Here is a 14,477-nt window from a genome sequence, read left to right on the forward strand (position 1 = left end):
CCAAGTGGAGGAGTTCAATTTTCTTGGGGTCTTGTTCACAAGTGAGGGAAGAATGGAACGGGAGATCGACAGGCGGATTGGTGCAGCGTCTGCAGTGATGCAGACTTTGTGTATAGGGAGGGTGTGGTGAAGAAGGAGCTAAGCCGAAAGGTGAAGCTCTCAATTTACCGGTCGATCTACATTCCTACCCTCACCTATGGTCACGATCTGTGGGTCGTGACCGAAAGAACAAGATCCCGGATACAAGCGGCCGAAATGGGTTTCCTCCGCAGGGTGTCCGGGCTCTCCCTTAGAGATAAGGTGAGAAGCCTGGTCATCCGGGAGGGGCTCAGAGTCGAGCCGCTGCTCCCCCGCATTGAGAGGAGCCAGATGAGGTGGCTCGGGCATCTGTTTAGGATGCTTCCTGGACACCTCCCTGGTGAGACTCCGGGGACGACCCAGGATACGCTGGAGAGACTACGTCTCTCGGCTTGCCTGGGAATGCCTCGGGATCCCCTTGGAAGAGCTAGAGGAAGTAGCTGAGGAGAGGGAAGTGTGGGCTTTCCTGCTGAGGGTGCTGCCCCCGCGACCCGACCTCGGGTAAGCGGAAGACAATGGATGGATGGAAAGATGATTTGCGATAGTGATAGAATAATAGATAGTGAGCTAAGTATTGCAATCCTGTCATTCTGTTCTACTGAGTATTGGTGATATTTTAATGTATTGAGGCTACTATGAGCGGCACGGTGGCCGACTGGTTAGAGCGTCAGCCTCACAGTTCTGAGGACCCGGGTTCAATCCCTGGCCCCGCCTGTGTGGAGTTTGCATGTTCTCCCCGTGCCTACGTGGGTTTTCTCTGGGCACTCCGCTTTCCTCCCACATCCCAAAAACATGCATGGTAGGTTAATTGAAGACTCTAAATTGCCCGTTGGCATGACTGTGAGTGCGAATGGTTGTTTGTTTCTCTGTGCCCTGCGATTGGCTGGCAACCAGTTCAGGGTGTACCCCGCCTCCTGCCCGATGACAGCTGGGATAGGCTCCAGCACGCCCGCAACCCTAGTGAGGAGAAGCGGCTCAGAAAATGGATGGATGGATGCAGGCTACTATGTTGCAATATCTAACAGCAATGAAGACAGGCAGTAAGAACGCATGAAGAAAAAATGATACAGAGGAGAATAAAGAGTGAGAAATAAAGTGTTGAGGCTTTCACGGACGCCAGAGCTGCTCAGTAACATCACTTGTGAAGAGCACACAAGTTGTGACATCTCTTTGGCCTCCCTATCCACACATACTTTGCCTTGGTCCTCCAAAAACACTCTGATGTAAAGCTGATGAAAATGTTGACGTGCATAGATGACAAAGAAAATGAACACACACCCACCTACACAAGTACGTAGACCGGCAGGCCGCAGACGCTGAAAGTGATCGCCGAAATACATTTGGCTCTGTGAATTCAAGATGTGGGATGATGACATAATTGTGAAAACCTTTTAGATGCAAATTCAAATGGGTACACGGTGATTGTGGCACTTATGCTCGCTACTGTGTTTCTGTGTACGCAGGTATGAAGCAGCATGCCGACGTCGGGACTCAGTACCGTTCGGCCATTTACACTTCCAGCGCCACTCAACAGGAGCTCGCTCTGAACAGCAAAGTGGCCTACCAGAAGGTATGCATGCAATACAAAGTCATAGCTTTGGGGTAGTGACGGGCATATTAATCAATTAATAGACCTTTTCATAATGTTTGTAAAGGCGACAGGGTACTTCCGAGTGACTACTGCTGACTTGATCTGAAAACGATGAGCATACGATTGTGTTTGCGGTTTCGCCGCGAGATATACCACAAAAGGTTTTGGGTTTTTTTCCGATTGACTTCAAAATTAATCAAAATTAATCCGGCGTAACCTGTGGGTGACGAGGATAAGTCGAATGGAATGTCATAAATAGTTATCCAGACGCCAGAGAATATTGCAAGACTGCTTGGAGGCATAGTAGCCACTTTGAAAGGGACAAACTGGGACGCAAACCATCGGGTTTATGGAAGGCATTTTCACACCGATATGTATAGAATATTAAGTTGGGCTGTCTTTGATTAATTTAACAAAACTAATGTCAGCTCTACAGAGTGCTAGCTATTCCCTGTCTAAAGAGTCATTAATGTGCCATTCATCCGAGCAACAGAAAAGCCAAAGTCCCCTCAATGATCTTGTTAACTGTGTCAAAATTTCCAACACATCTATTCAACTTCATCAACTCACGTGTTAAAATGTAAATTGTGGGCAGCATGCCGTATCCTTTTCAAGCAATTTACCTCATGTGACTTCTTTTCGGTGTTCACGTTTCACATTCAAACTACGGCGGTTGAGAAGAAGGCTAAAATAATCATTTAAGCCATTTACCCTGTTTCAGAAATTGCTCTACCTTGGTCTAATGTCATGTAAGGGTTTGTTTACTAGCGGTGCCATCGGAGCTACAGCCACCTGGAAGTATGTGTTACGTCATGGTGAAAAGGTCTATAGATTAAGAATTTGGTCAAATGTGTGGCATTCATTGTTGCTTAATCATGATTGACCCCCCCTCACCCCCCCCCCCCCCAAAAAAAAAATATTTATTAATGCCGATATTAATAGGTCAAACCATATGATCCCAAAACACTTCGTAATTTAAAACTCATCTTACGACATTACCCTGTGTAAAGCTAATCTTTGGAACTGTAGACATTTCTTGTCAGCGTTACCTTTCGTAATACTTGGTTGATTTTTCCTAGTTTTGAGATATGTGGAAATTATTCTCTTTGTCAAAACAATAATCATATTGATTTTGAATAATTCATGTTTGGGTTCAGTTAGTTTCAGTTTCTTTTCAAGAGGTTCGCTGGTCTCATTTTTCAACCGCCGCTTTCAAATTTCCACGTGTCACTATCCTATGTGACCTTATTGATTTTTTTATTTGCCCCAAAATGGCTGTGTCAAAGGCCTTTTCAGTATTCTCCCACCCACCATTTTCAAACCATCATCTCCAAGCATTCAGAAATTATTGATCTGTCTCAAAGAAAGACCAGTATTGATTTTAAACGGTATGTGTCCCAAGATTTCTGATTTCGCTGAGGTAAAAGATCACATCTTGTCTCACATCACATCTCTGCTGGTCACAGTTTTCAACCAATCCTTTTCAAACATTCATGAGAGAGAGAGAATCTTATTGATTTTTAAAGGATATTTTGACCTGAGAACAGTGGTAGCTTAGGTCAAAGAGAAATAATGTTTCATTTAAATTCCCTGGCATCAACAATTTTTATCCAATCAGATATTGAAGAATTATTTTTCGATAAGCAAATTATGTAAATTTCCATGTGAACAGGCTCACATATTGATTTCAAATTATATCTGCCCTAGGCTAAATTTGCTTAAGATCAGATCAGTACTTCTCGTCAACTCTCGACTGGTCAGAGTTTTCAACTGATCCTTTTCAAACAGGCGTCGAAGCAAAGACCTAATTGATTGTAAAGGATATTTGACCCAAGGTAACTGTGGTAGCTGAGGTCTCTTTCACATGTTTCATTTAATTCAAATATTGATATTTTTTGGGGATGAGCAGATTTGTCCAACACAAGGTCAAGTTGACACGTTTCTCCCCGTCCCCATGATGGGATTTTCAACCCATCATCTCAAAGAATTCATAGATTATTGTTCAGTCAAATAAATACTTTTAGTCTGATGAAGTATTGATTTCAAACAATATCTGTCTGAAGATTTATCCACAGTAAAAGATCAAATCAGTACATTTCGTGTCAATTGCTCTATTGGTCACAGTTTTCAACCGAACCTTTTCAAATATTCAGCCGCTGGAGAGAAAAGATTTTTTTCAAAGGTATTTGACCCAAGGTAACAGTGGGAGCTGATGTCTCGTTTAATTTCATTAAAATGTTAATTTAAATAGAATAATATGTGTTTTTTTTTTTTTAAATGAGCAGATTTTGAACAGTATCCAACACAAGGTCAAACTGTTTTCTGTTCGGCGGTCTAGCCATGAAAAATGTCTCCCCTTGCCTCAAAACACTATTTGTGTCAAAGAACGTTTTATCTTAATTGATTGTCTGAGTTAGACACAGGAAAATATAAGATCTGTTGGTCCATGTTAGATTTCAGTGCAATTTTCAATAAAACATGTTGGAGCGTCCACTAAATTATGCTGTACACATCATCACTGCTTAAATTAAGACCCACTTTAATTTTAATATGGAGTTGTTCTGATCCCATTGAGCAACATTTCCAGATTTCAAGTGTGCTTGTGTAGCCGCTAAACGTAACGTGTGGAGTTGTCCCATTTGTTTGAATAACAATGGAGTGACTGTCTTTGGAGTGGCGACTTCTCTGAGTCGGACGCCGTTTAGTTAGGCAAAGCCACCTGTGTTTAGTTAATCGCATCTACATCCTCGTTCTCTACAGCCCTCGTGCTGAAAGAGCACAAGAGGGTGCATAGGTCGTTGGAGTGGCGCACGCCGGGTTACCCCCCTCCCGCTTTTGTCGCATCTGTCCGTCTGTCCAACTCTCCGTTGATCCTCCCATCAGCTAGCTGTAAAAGCCATTCAGCCGCATTCAGAGGGGAGCGAATTACCACCGTCCTTTTTAACTTAGGGGTCAGCCGTCACAGGCCAAGGGGGGGGTTTCCATGACGACAACCTCCAACCTTGGCCTTGGGCTGAGGTCGGAGGTGAGAGAGGGATGGCAGCTGAGACCAGGGCAGTGGGAGGTGATTGAAGGCAAATAAATAGAGGAAGGTAATAAGATAAGAGAGACAAGCGTGACAACCTATCAGCTGATGGTAACCGCCCCCCTAACACACCACCACTGACAATCAGCTGACCGTGACCCATCTTCACAGCACATTCGACCGTTATTACAGTTAGAAAAGCTCAATGATCTATATTTTTTATTTGTTTTATTACTAAATGTTTATTGTAGCACTGTGGTTCCGTAGAAGAACGAAATTTCAAACCTCTGTTTGTTTCACATATATTGTAGAATTGACAATAAAAGATACCTTGAACCTTGAAATAAGTAATAACATTTCCGGGACTTTGCCTTCTAAACAACAGCTGATCATTTTTGTCCTTTTTTTATGCGAACAAAGCTTCGGTCAGTAGTGAAAGAAGCCCATTAATGTGGAAAATCAGAATCAGCGGAACTTCATTTTCAACTGTGGTGTACAGTGTGTAGGAGGGGTAAAACAACAACAACAACAAAAAAAGTTTTTTTACATCGCAGACTTTTACCTTTAGCCGATTGGTCTGGAGTGTATCGTCCACGATGAACGGGATTTCACTGCACATGTACTGTTACACCCCTACTGGTGCTTTAGATCAACAAATCCAAAGTACCACTAATGGCGCATATATGCAACAAAAATCCCTTCATATGGAGCGTATCGTCTCGTCAGCTCCCCAATTGACGTCTGAGAGTCTCTAACCTAGTTCCCGCTCACAAAACACACATTTACAAACATCTGACAGCCTCCCTTCTCTCTGTGCCACCGACGAAGACGCTGCTGACACCACCGATCTGTCAGCGACTTCAGTGGCGCCGGGCTCCGCCGGGAACGCAAATCTGACGCGCTCGGAACCAAAATGGTCGCCTTGCCGCATTGACGCACCCCCCACTCTTGCCTCCAAAATGGCACTGCGCAACTACAGTGTGCGCCTCCGAAAAGGCCGTCTGCTGTCTTATCGAAAAAAAGCCAGCGCGCATTTGATGAAGTGACAAGACAAAAGGGAGTGGGTGAGGTCAAAGATAAGAAGAAAAAAAAATCCAGGCACACACACACACGTGCAGACATACATTTGGTTCATACCCTTCCAGCCCGATGAATAATTAACCCATATGAAAAGTCTCTTCTGCAGGGCTTTTAGTTTCTTAACTTCAGCATTGGGGTTGCCTAGGGAGGGAGGTCGGGGGGGAGAAAAGCTTGTTTAAGCACAAGAGTGGGGAAGGGGAGAAGGGGGTTCTTCTATAATGAAATTTGAAATTTGCAGAACATCAAAGGCTTCTGGAGCCAAGCGTAGAAGAGGAGTGCATCTCACCCCCGTCCCACCCCCACTGCCGTCTCACCCCCTTTTTCCAGCTTTCCTCCCTTAGACTCATCCTCACCCCACATCTTCACCCTGCAGGCCCTGGGAGAGGAGCGATGCGAAGGGTTGATTTGGAAGAGGGCAGGGTGGTGGCATGAAGCTGGCTTGTGTGTGCGTGTGTGGTGTGTGTGTGTGTGCAAAAAAACAATAGGTTTTATCCAGCCAACCTGCACATTGTGTACGCGCGTGTGCAAGGCCTCGGAGGGGTGAGTGTACCTTCTGATAAATCAACTTAATAAGCTTGAAAGATAGAAAGGAGGTCGTGGGGGTTGGGAATGGGTTTTTTCGGGGTGGGGTGTTAAAATGGTGCATAATGCGTGTGTGAGTTTTCCAGCCGCACAAGGTCACATCAAGACTTTTTTCGAAAGTTCTCACGTTTGTTAAACACAGGCGTGGAAAGGGGAGGACGGAATCTTAAGCGTTGATTTAAAAAAATAAAAATAAAAAATGATCTCCGAATGTGAGCGCGGCGGCGGCGGTTTCCCGCTTCACAAAATGTAGGAGTGCTCACTGAAGAGTAGAGAAAATGGATGCCTGACCCGCGCTGTAAAAGCAAAGGGGGTAAACATACCCCCACACACGCTCACACAAGGATGGAATTTCATGTTCTACTTTTTTGACATATCGGAATTTTACAAGCAAGCAATCCCACGTTTGACTTTTTTTCCCCCCCCCCTTCCTCCATTGTACCACATCAATGTAAGATTTCCCTTTTCAACCTGTGTGCATCCCTTTTTTGTGTATGGCCACAAATTTTAAAAATCCATAAATTTGGACTGCTGAGGTCTCTAAATATAAATTCTCTCTTTTCTTCTTTCTTTTCGATTTCCTTATTATTTCTTTCCTTTTGTGATTATTTTATTGATTAAGGTGGGTGCAATCCAAACATTTCCCCACACGAAAACCAGCATTACAAAAAAAAAACGTAATTTATTTTAGAATATTGGAAATAATTACTAAAATATAATTTTCACTTACATTCAGCAGATGTAATAAAAATACAGCCAAGCTCAGTCCCTATCGCGATGAACCAAAAAATATGCGACGTCGCAATAAGCGTCTGCGTTGGGATTAGACTGAGGCGTGATTACATAAATCGGCAAATTGAGGTCATATCCGTCTTCAAATGTCTTCACCATGAGTCATCGGGTGTCACAAAGTTGATGTCAAAGCGTGGCCGCCGGCCTTCTGAAGGCGGGCGGGGGGAGGTTGCGGGGTGGGGGTTGACGGCGGTGACACAGTGGGGTATAGGACCCGCGTACATTTCCACTCTCCGCTCCACAACCTCCACCCTCTCTCGGGGTGTCACGTCCTATTTGTGTTGCAGGGGCCCGTGTCTCTCTGGCAGTGGTAAAAAGGGGGGCTCGAGCTCTCACTGTCTCTCATTCTCTTTCTCTGTTGCTTAGCTGGAGAGCAGGGAGGACTCGGTCGCACGAAGCAGCGGTCTGAGCGAGGGGGAACGCGGGTAGAAATACACCCGGTCGGCCATGTCGTTGATGGGGGAGCGTTTCCGACAGGCATGAAGGAGGCCGACTGGGCCGGGGCGAGCTCGGAAACATGTGCACGCGCACACACGCACACAAAACCTTGTTTTCCACTGTTGTGGCAGTAAGACTGCACTAAACAATGGAAAACACCGATAGTTGTCCTGCTACTTTTTTTCCTTGCAAAGATGACGAGAGATTGCATCGAGAACAGGTGTCACACTCAAGACCTTTTAGGGTGAAAGCTTGCCATAATTTTTAACCTTGACCTTGATAACGAGCCTTAAAAATGAGGATAACCAAATGTAAGGGAAATTAGGTCATGCGATGGGCCGATTATTAGGGTTTCCACACGGAACATACAGTATTAGATTAGGCGGTAGTTCTGAAACTGGAGTCTGGGGACCAGTCTGGGGATTTATCTTGACAAAATCCATTGTTGTAAAGATTACAAGTTTGTTCTTGAAAAAAAATATGACTTTATTCTTTTAATATTACAACTTCTTTCTCGAAAAAAATATAAATTTGTTACCACAACATCATGACTTTTTTTCTCAAGAATAAAATGTTACATTCCTATAGGATTTGGGGATACGCGCGATGTTTAATTGTCGTTAGGATTATGAAGGGCTCCTTGGAAAAATGTATTCTCTGTGACGGGACCCAAAAAGTTAGAGAAACCTTGAGGTACAGGACAGGAAATGTAACTGCGTTGTGCTCTAGCCATATAGCTAAAAAACAAAAACAAAAACAAACACAGTGCAGCTCAGCTTCAAGCCAGTAGACGTTTTTTGTTCTTCTTTAAACTAGCGCGGTTCAAACGCAACGTCCAGCGCTATTTAAACGGCCTCTCTTCAGAAGGAGCCAAAGCAATAACAAAATGCCATTACTGGTGTTTACTTTTGTATTATTATTATTATTTTTTTTTTTAATTGAAATTTTAATTGAAATTGAATCTGTCTTTCTTAACACAAAAGATAAGCAGTTTGTGTTTCCATTTTGTTCCCTTACCGGACCGAGTGTGAACCGAACCATGATCTTCAGAAGGTCAGACTGACCTTTTTTTGCTTTTGGCCTCCTATCACACCCCTCGCAATGATACTTTGGAACATATTTTTCATTGTTATAACCGGCCCACTGAGGACAACCATACCAACGATGTTTCATGGAGCAAGTGTACGGACAGCGGTATACAAGGTCAGTTGCTGTAAGCCTTAGCCATCTAATAGTTGACAGTCATGTCGTGTACAGCAATAACCTTGCATAATGAACCACATGCTGCTTCACCACGTCTAAATACATCGACATTATTATCTGATCTGCCCTGGTACATTTCCATGACACCCTTCGCAGCAGCGATCCCTAACCATTTTTGCACCATGGACCGGTTTCATATAATGCACTATTTTGTCAGACCACAGTCGAAAAAGAAAACAAATGAATAAAACTACAGCTCACCAATGCACTCAATGTAATGTAATGGGAGCCCAGCGCTTGCTTCTCTTTCATGAGCCCGTCCCGTCTTGGGCTAATGGGAGACACTGACACCTCAAGGGTGTCCAGTGTGCGCCATTAAATATTTTGAGCCGCTTCAAAAACAACTTTATTTGGGGTTTAATCAAAGGGACTTTAAATGGTGACAGGTGTGTGCTGACTCCCATTTAACATGAGTTTAAATGGGATTGGATAATTCTGAACACATCCACAGTTATAAAAAGTGCACACTTGTGCAAAAACATTCTCTTGGTTTATTTTTTCCAATTGAGTTGTACAGGTTATAGGTTACTGAAATGGTGGAAAGGGTTTTGACATTATTGATCTTGGTCTCATTTCTTTATATCACAAAAACCTGGCATTTCAACAGGGGTGTGTAGACTTTCTATATTCACGGTGTTGGGCAGATTAACCTGTGTTTTAAGTAGGACTGCTAATATTGTCTCTTAAACGCGGCTTTCTTTTTCTTGCCCTCCAATCGCAGTGCACAAAAAAACATTCACACTGATGGACTTTTTAAGTTGTCGGCCCTTATCTCATTTTTGCCAGCTTGTGGGCTTACTTTTTTCAACTACCGTATCACGTTACCGAGACGAGTGGTTTGACGTGCACAGAGGCACACACTTTGATCCCGGTACCCAGTGGTGAGGAGTCAGAAGCACTGACATACATTTATAACCTGAATTCTAATATATGTTCAATGAGATTTTATGAATTTATTGGAAACAGAATATTACCTTCATTTCATAGTGTTTCTCTTGGCTGTACTGCTTCCAGTACATGTATGTGGATGTTATATTTTTTGCCCAATCAGATTTCAGCCTCAGTATGTTGCCATGTCAGTCTACTCTGTCCAGGGTCTTCAGAAGAATGAAGATGGTGCTGGCCAACCTAATTTAAACTATAGCAATGGGACTGTGTCTTTAACTAATTGTATTTCAATTGTGTCCTAACAGGGCCAAAGGTTCTGGCCCTTCCAGGACATCAGAATGTTTTCTTTTTACCTCGGACTGGTTGGTCAGAGCAAAACTTGTTACAGCCAACTTTGACTCGCAAAAAACGTCAGTCGTAATCTGGACACATTAAAACGTTCAATAATCAGCGACTCTCGAGAGTAAGATGCATTTTATTTTGTCACGTTAGTAGATAAATATTGATTCTGAAAGGTTCCAGATGTATGTATATGTATATTGCATTTTTGTATGATGTTTATGGTTTCTATCACTGTTATGTGACAGTGGTGATATTAAGAGGTGGATTGAATCAGGTGAATCCCCACTGAAGTCCCAGCTACCAAATTGAGTACCCCTAAATTGATTCCCGGTAAACTCCTGAGCCCCTCCAACATTTGCCATCCATTTCTGCGCACATTCATCTCACACTCTTGAGCTCACAACTTGACACAAATGTGACAATAATGTACACACTATTACGCTTCCATCACGTAAAGATCTCGACATCTCGTTCACGCGGACTCTTTCGCCCTCCTTGCGGCTCGCTCCTGCTGCAATCAAGCAAGAGGAGCCACGTCAGGTTAGCCACGGCGGCGTGTGGCCCTGCATTCTGATTTATAGATCTAAAATGGCGGCCGTGTTGTGACTGCCGTAGGATGGAGCGTGAGGGAGGCTAGGTGAAGGCAGGGAGGGGGTTGGTGTAGCTTGGATGTTATGTTTTCCCCCTCCCCTCCTCCTGCCCCGAAGGGTTCGCTACCACCGTGGTTCCGTGGTGATGAGTGGTTAATTAGGCCACAGCGAGCCGAGCAGCGTTTGTGCTAGCACGCTGTTTAATGTTGCACATGCTGCTGTGTCACGCCGCTAAAAACGCTTAAACGCGCGTCCCTTCTGATATTCCATGCGCTGGGATTTGGCTCGCGGACGCTCCTGCAGGGGGGATTAGCGCCTTCACATTGTAGCAGGCAGCTGCCGAGGACTTGAGGTCAGCTGTTGCCTCAGCCTCTCTGCAGGGTGCACCACTTTTGATTTAGCGGACCCGCTGCGGCAGCGCCCCGCATATCAAGTACCACGCTGCCCCCGTGTGGACAACCCGAGATGGCAACTACCTTACTGCCTGTGCAATCATTTTCACTTATTTTGGGGATCTGATGATCATTCTTGCATCCATCCATCCATTTTCTCCACCGCGTATCATCATTAGCGTCACATGCAGAGGTGGCAAAGTACAGATACAAATGTACTACTGTAAAAAAAACAAAAAAAAAAACAACAACACTAAAGTAGAAGTACAGTAAACCCCTGATAACAGTGAAACTACATGGGTAATTGACAATTGACAATTAATTTGACACCCCCTCCACCCCAAAAATGTGTGTACTGTATTGTAATAATGATGCCACAAGATGACAGCAAAGGACTATGTTTGTCTAAATGAAGCTCCTCAACTCACTTAAGCACCAAGATCCCACCAGATGGTGCCAAAGAAATACAGTTATTGCCTTGGCCTCAGCAAAGAAACTGCAATTAGGTCGGTTTTCAGCAAAACCACAAGATGGTATAATTACAATAAAACATTTTTAACGTAGTAGGCATTCAGGTTATATTTTCATCACCTTTGTTTCATGGCACGATTACAAAAAATCAAGAGTTCCTAAACACAGGGAGTCCAAAAACTGTCCCTGTAGGCTACATTAGTGCAAGTTGTGCCTTCAACGACAGATACCTGTCCATGCGGAGAAAGAAAAAATATTCTGATAAACAGTTTCTGGCAATAATTCCTCCCCAGCTCCCAGAAGGTGAAGCTTCTCATTTCTGCATCGTTCCGATGTGTGAAGACCTCGACTCGAGCTACTTGTTGCCCACAGCCGGTCCCAACACGCTGCCAACTTGTTGTCTTCCCGCTTTGATCCGTAGCCGCTTGGATGCTGCGGTTATTTGATGGAGAAAATCACACGGCCCTGCTTTAGCGAGAGTCTGAAAGCGTTTGAAGTCTCCTCTCAAGGTGTTTAGGAAAGTGTAAGTAGCAACGTGCGTCGTAAGGAATTCTCAACAAAGAGAGCGGATGATGTGTCGTCCCACAGCGGGGAAACCGCTGCACTAGAAAGAAGACTGTGCTCCTTTCTTCTGTCACTCAAACACTTGCCATCCTCGCCCGACACGGAAAGTTCACATGTGATGCGCTGCAGATATAAAACAGCGTTTAACATTTGTGTGGGTTAGCAGGAAGTTGAGAAGTTCTTTGGATTTTTTCGTAAATACATTTTATGGATTGATTGTTTACGACTTTGAACATTCCATCAACCCAAAGTACAGTAAAGCCACGCCTATTTGCAGTTGGCTATTCACCGTTTTGCGTTTTTTATTTTTTGTTGTTGTTCCCTGTAGAATCTATTCCCCCCAATTCACTAAAAAACTCACCTTCTTGTATTTTTGTGCTCTTTCCGTAGCGCCCTCAGATGCCACAAGATGGGGCCAAAGCCCTGGCTAATAGGAAAGTAGTAATTCATGTCAATGAAGTATACATCGTAACTGAGCCTGAGATCTTTGTATGTCAGAGAGAAGCTAAGTTTTGGCTGGGTTGTTAGCGGAGGTTGCGGAAGAATCTTTCCCACCTCTGCATGTACACTTCCAGTGCATTTTTATTAAATCAAATCATCTGTGTGTCATTCATTTTAAGGGTAATGCTGTAGAATGAGTTTGAAATGATCATAGTGGGTTATGCAGTATGTATATGGTTTAAACTACTAATACAATGGTACCTTAGTCTTATTTTTAAACCTGTTTTTTGTTGTTGTTGTTTTTACCACACACAAAGGTTTGCCCACCCCTGCCCACTGTAACTTAAACAATTCACAACAAACTAATCTTTTTTAGTTTTTTTTTTTGTTTCCCTATACTTTTGGGATAACTGCACTATGGTGTCACACTCACACACAGGAGCTGGAGGCGAAGGGCATGGATGCCATCACAACAGAAATATTGGAGTTGCAGCAGTTGTACTACGCCGAGGACTACCACCAGCAGTACCTGAAGAAGATACGCCAAGGCTATTGCGGCCTCAAAGGCACCGGCATTTCCTGCCCCATCGGAGCGGGGAAAGAGGAGCCGTAAGCAACGCTACGGAGGACCACTTAAAGGTTCATTCTCCCGTGATTGAGGCCGTGACAGAAACAATCAGTTCTGCACCTCCTTAGACTTAATAGTGACTACTATAGTGAGTGATGTAATCAAAAGTTAATCATGTTTAATCAACACGTACTGTGAAGCTGTGGTTCTCAAACTTGGGTCCCTGGACCAACTATAACATGGTGTTCTGCAAAATAATTGTCAATAAATTATGTCGTAAATTTTTTTTAAAAGTGCATAACTAAATTAAACTAAAGCAAACATACGAAAGTAATGACTTCTGCCTACCCTACTTAAGGTTTTGGCTAATACAAGTTCTGATATGATTCTAACCTATCACATAAATCTGACACCCCTCGAGGCATCCAGCATTTCTGGCTCTTTTCACGCTCTTATCTTGTAGAGTTGTACAGGTGACCTCGGGAAAATATTTGCAGCTGGGAAGCGCATACTGCGGCTCGAATGTTTCTAGCGTGGCCACATCGCTGCTTGTGCAATGTAGAAATGGGACGCCATGTCTTTGGCATTTGACTGTGTGATTGCCTTCCACCGGGCTCCTTACTTGCTATTTGGAAAACGACGGGAAAATGATTCTGCTAATGTTGGGTGATTCTTAGTGGGAATTAAACTCAGTAGTGAAAATAGTGGCAAGAGGGCTTAGAAATAGGAACATAAAGACACTAAATAGCTAAGTCGGCAACACTGATTGTGTTATTGTGAAGTAGCTTCTCTCTGTTCATCAGCTGACGACTATGGATACATATTGGATGTAATTCACTTGAATTGGGTTAGGTTCCCTTTTATTAAACAGCTCATGAATGCTTAGACTGAATTGTATTGCATGAAGCAATTTTGTTTTGCATAGCTCATCCAATTACACCTGACGAAGTTCAGATCGGTTTCTCTTTCACAGAAATTGGCAAGAAAGCCTTTAAGTCATCGGCCTATGCAACTGGAGCGCTCTCCCTGTTCACATTCATTTGTTGTCCTCACTCCATAGCTTTAAAAATACATTGACAATCAGTTTTGAAACAAGATAATAATGTCTGTGTTTCAACTATAATTTAATGCACTGTCACTCTGTTTTACTTTATTGTATCTCTATTATTATCAGTAGCAGTATTTTCAACTTATCCTATTGTATCTTTTATTTTGTGAGACCCTGTCGCGAATGAAATGTTGCATCTCGAGGGGTTTGCCCCATGTAAATAAGTTTCAACTTTTCAAGCGTTCCACAAAAGATAAATAATCCTTGTGGCATTAAAGGGTGCACAGTGTAGTTATGGTTACTTGGCATTAGGAATATAAGTGA

General features: G+C 43.4%; 1 protein-coding gene across 7 annotated transcripts in view; it reads left to right on the top strand.

Moving 5' to 3' along the window:
• Positions 1–14,002, top strand: part of msrab (methionine sulfoxide reductase Ab) — a 69,359-nt gene extending 55,357 nt beyond the window's left edge. For all 7 annotated transcript variants that reach the window (XM_061795496.1, XM_061795499.1, XM_061795497.1 and 4 more), the window contains 2 exons: positions 1,542–1,648; positions 12,977–14,002. In XM_061795496.1, the coding sequence (XP_061651480.1) occupies positions 1,542–1,648; positions 12,977–13,150 (281 nt within the window). In that variant the 3' untranslated portion in view covers positions 13,151–14,002. The remainder of the gene's footprint in view (positions 1–1,541; positions 1,649–12,976) is intronic.
• Positions 14,003–14,477: the final 475 nt, after the last annotated feature.

The sequence above is a fragment of the Phyllopteryx taeniolatus genome, chromosome 13 (assembly GCF_024500385.1).
Source record: "Phyllopteryx taeniolatus isolate TA_2022b chromosome 13, UOR_Ptae_1.2, whole genome shotgun sequence".
In the NCBI taxonomy this organism is placed as follows: domain Eukaryota; kingdom Metazoa; phylum Chordata; class Actinopteri; order Syngnathiformes; family Syngnathidae; genus Phyllopteryx; species Phyllopteryx taeniolatus.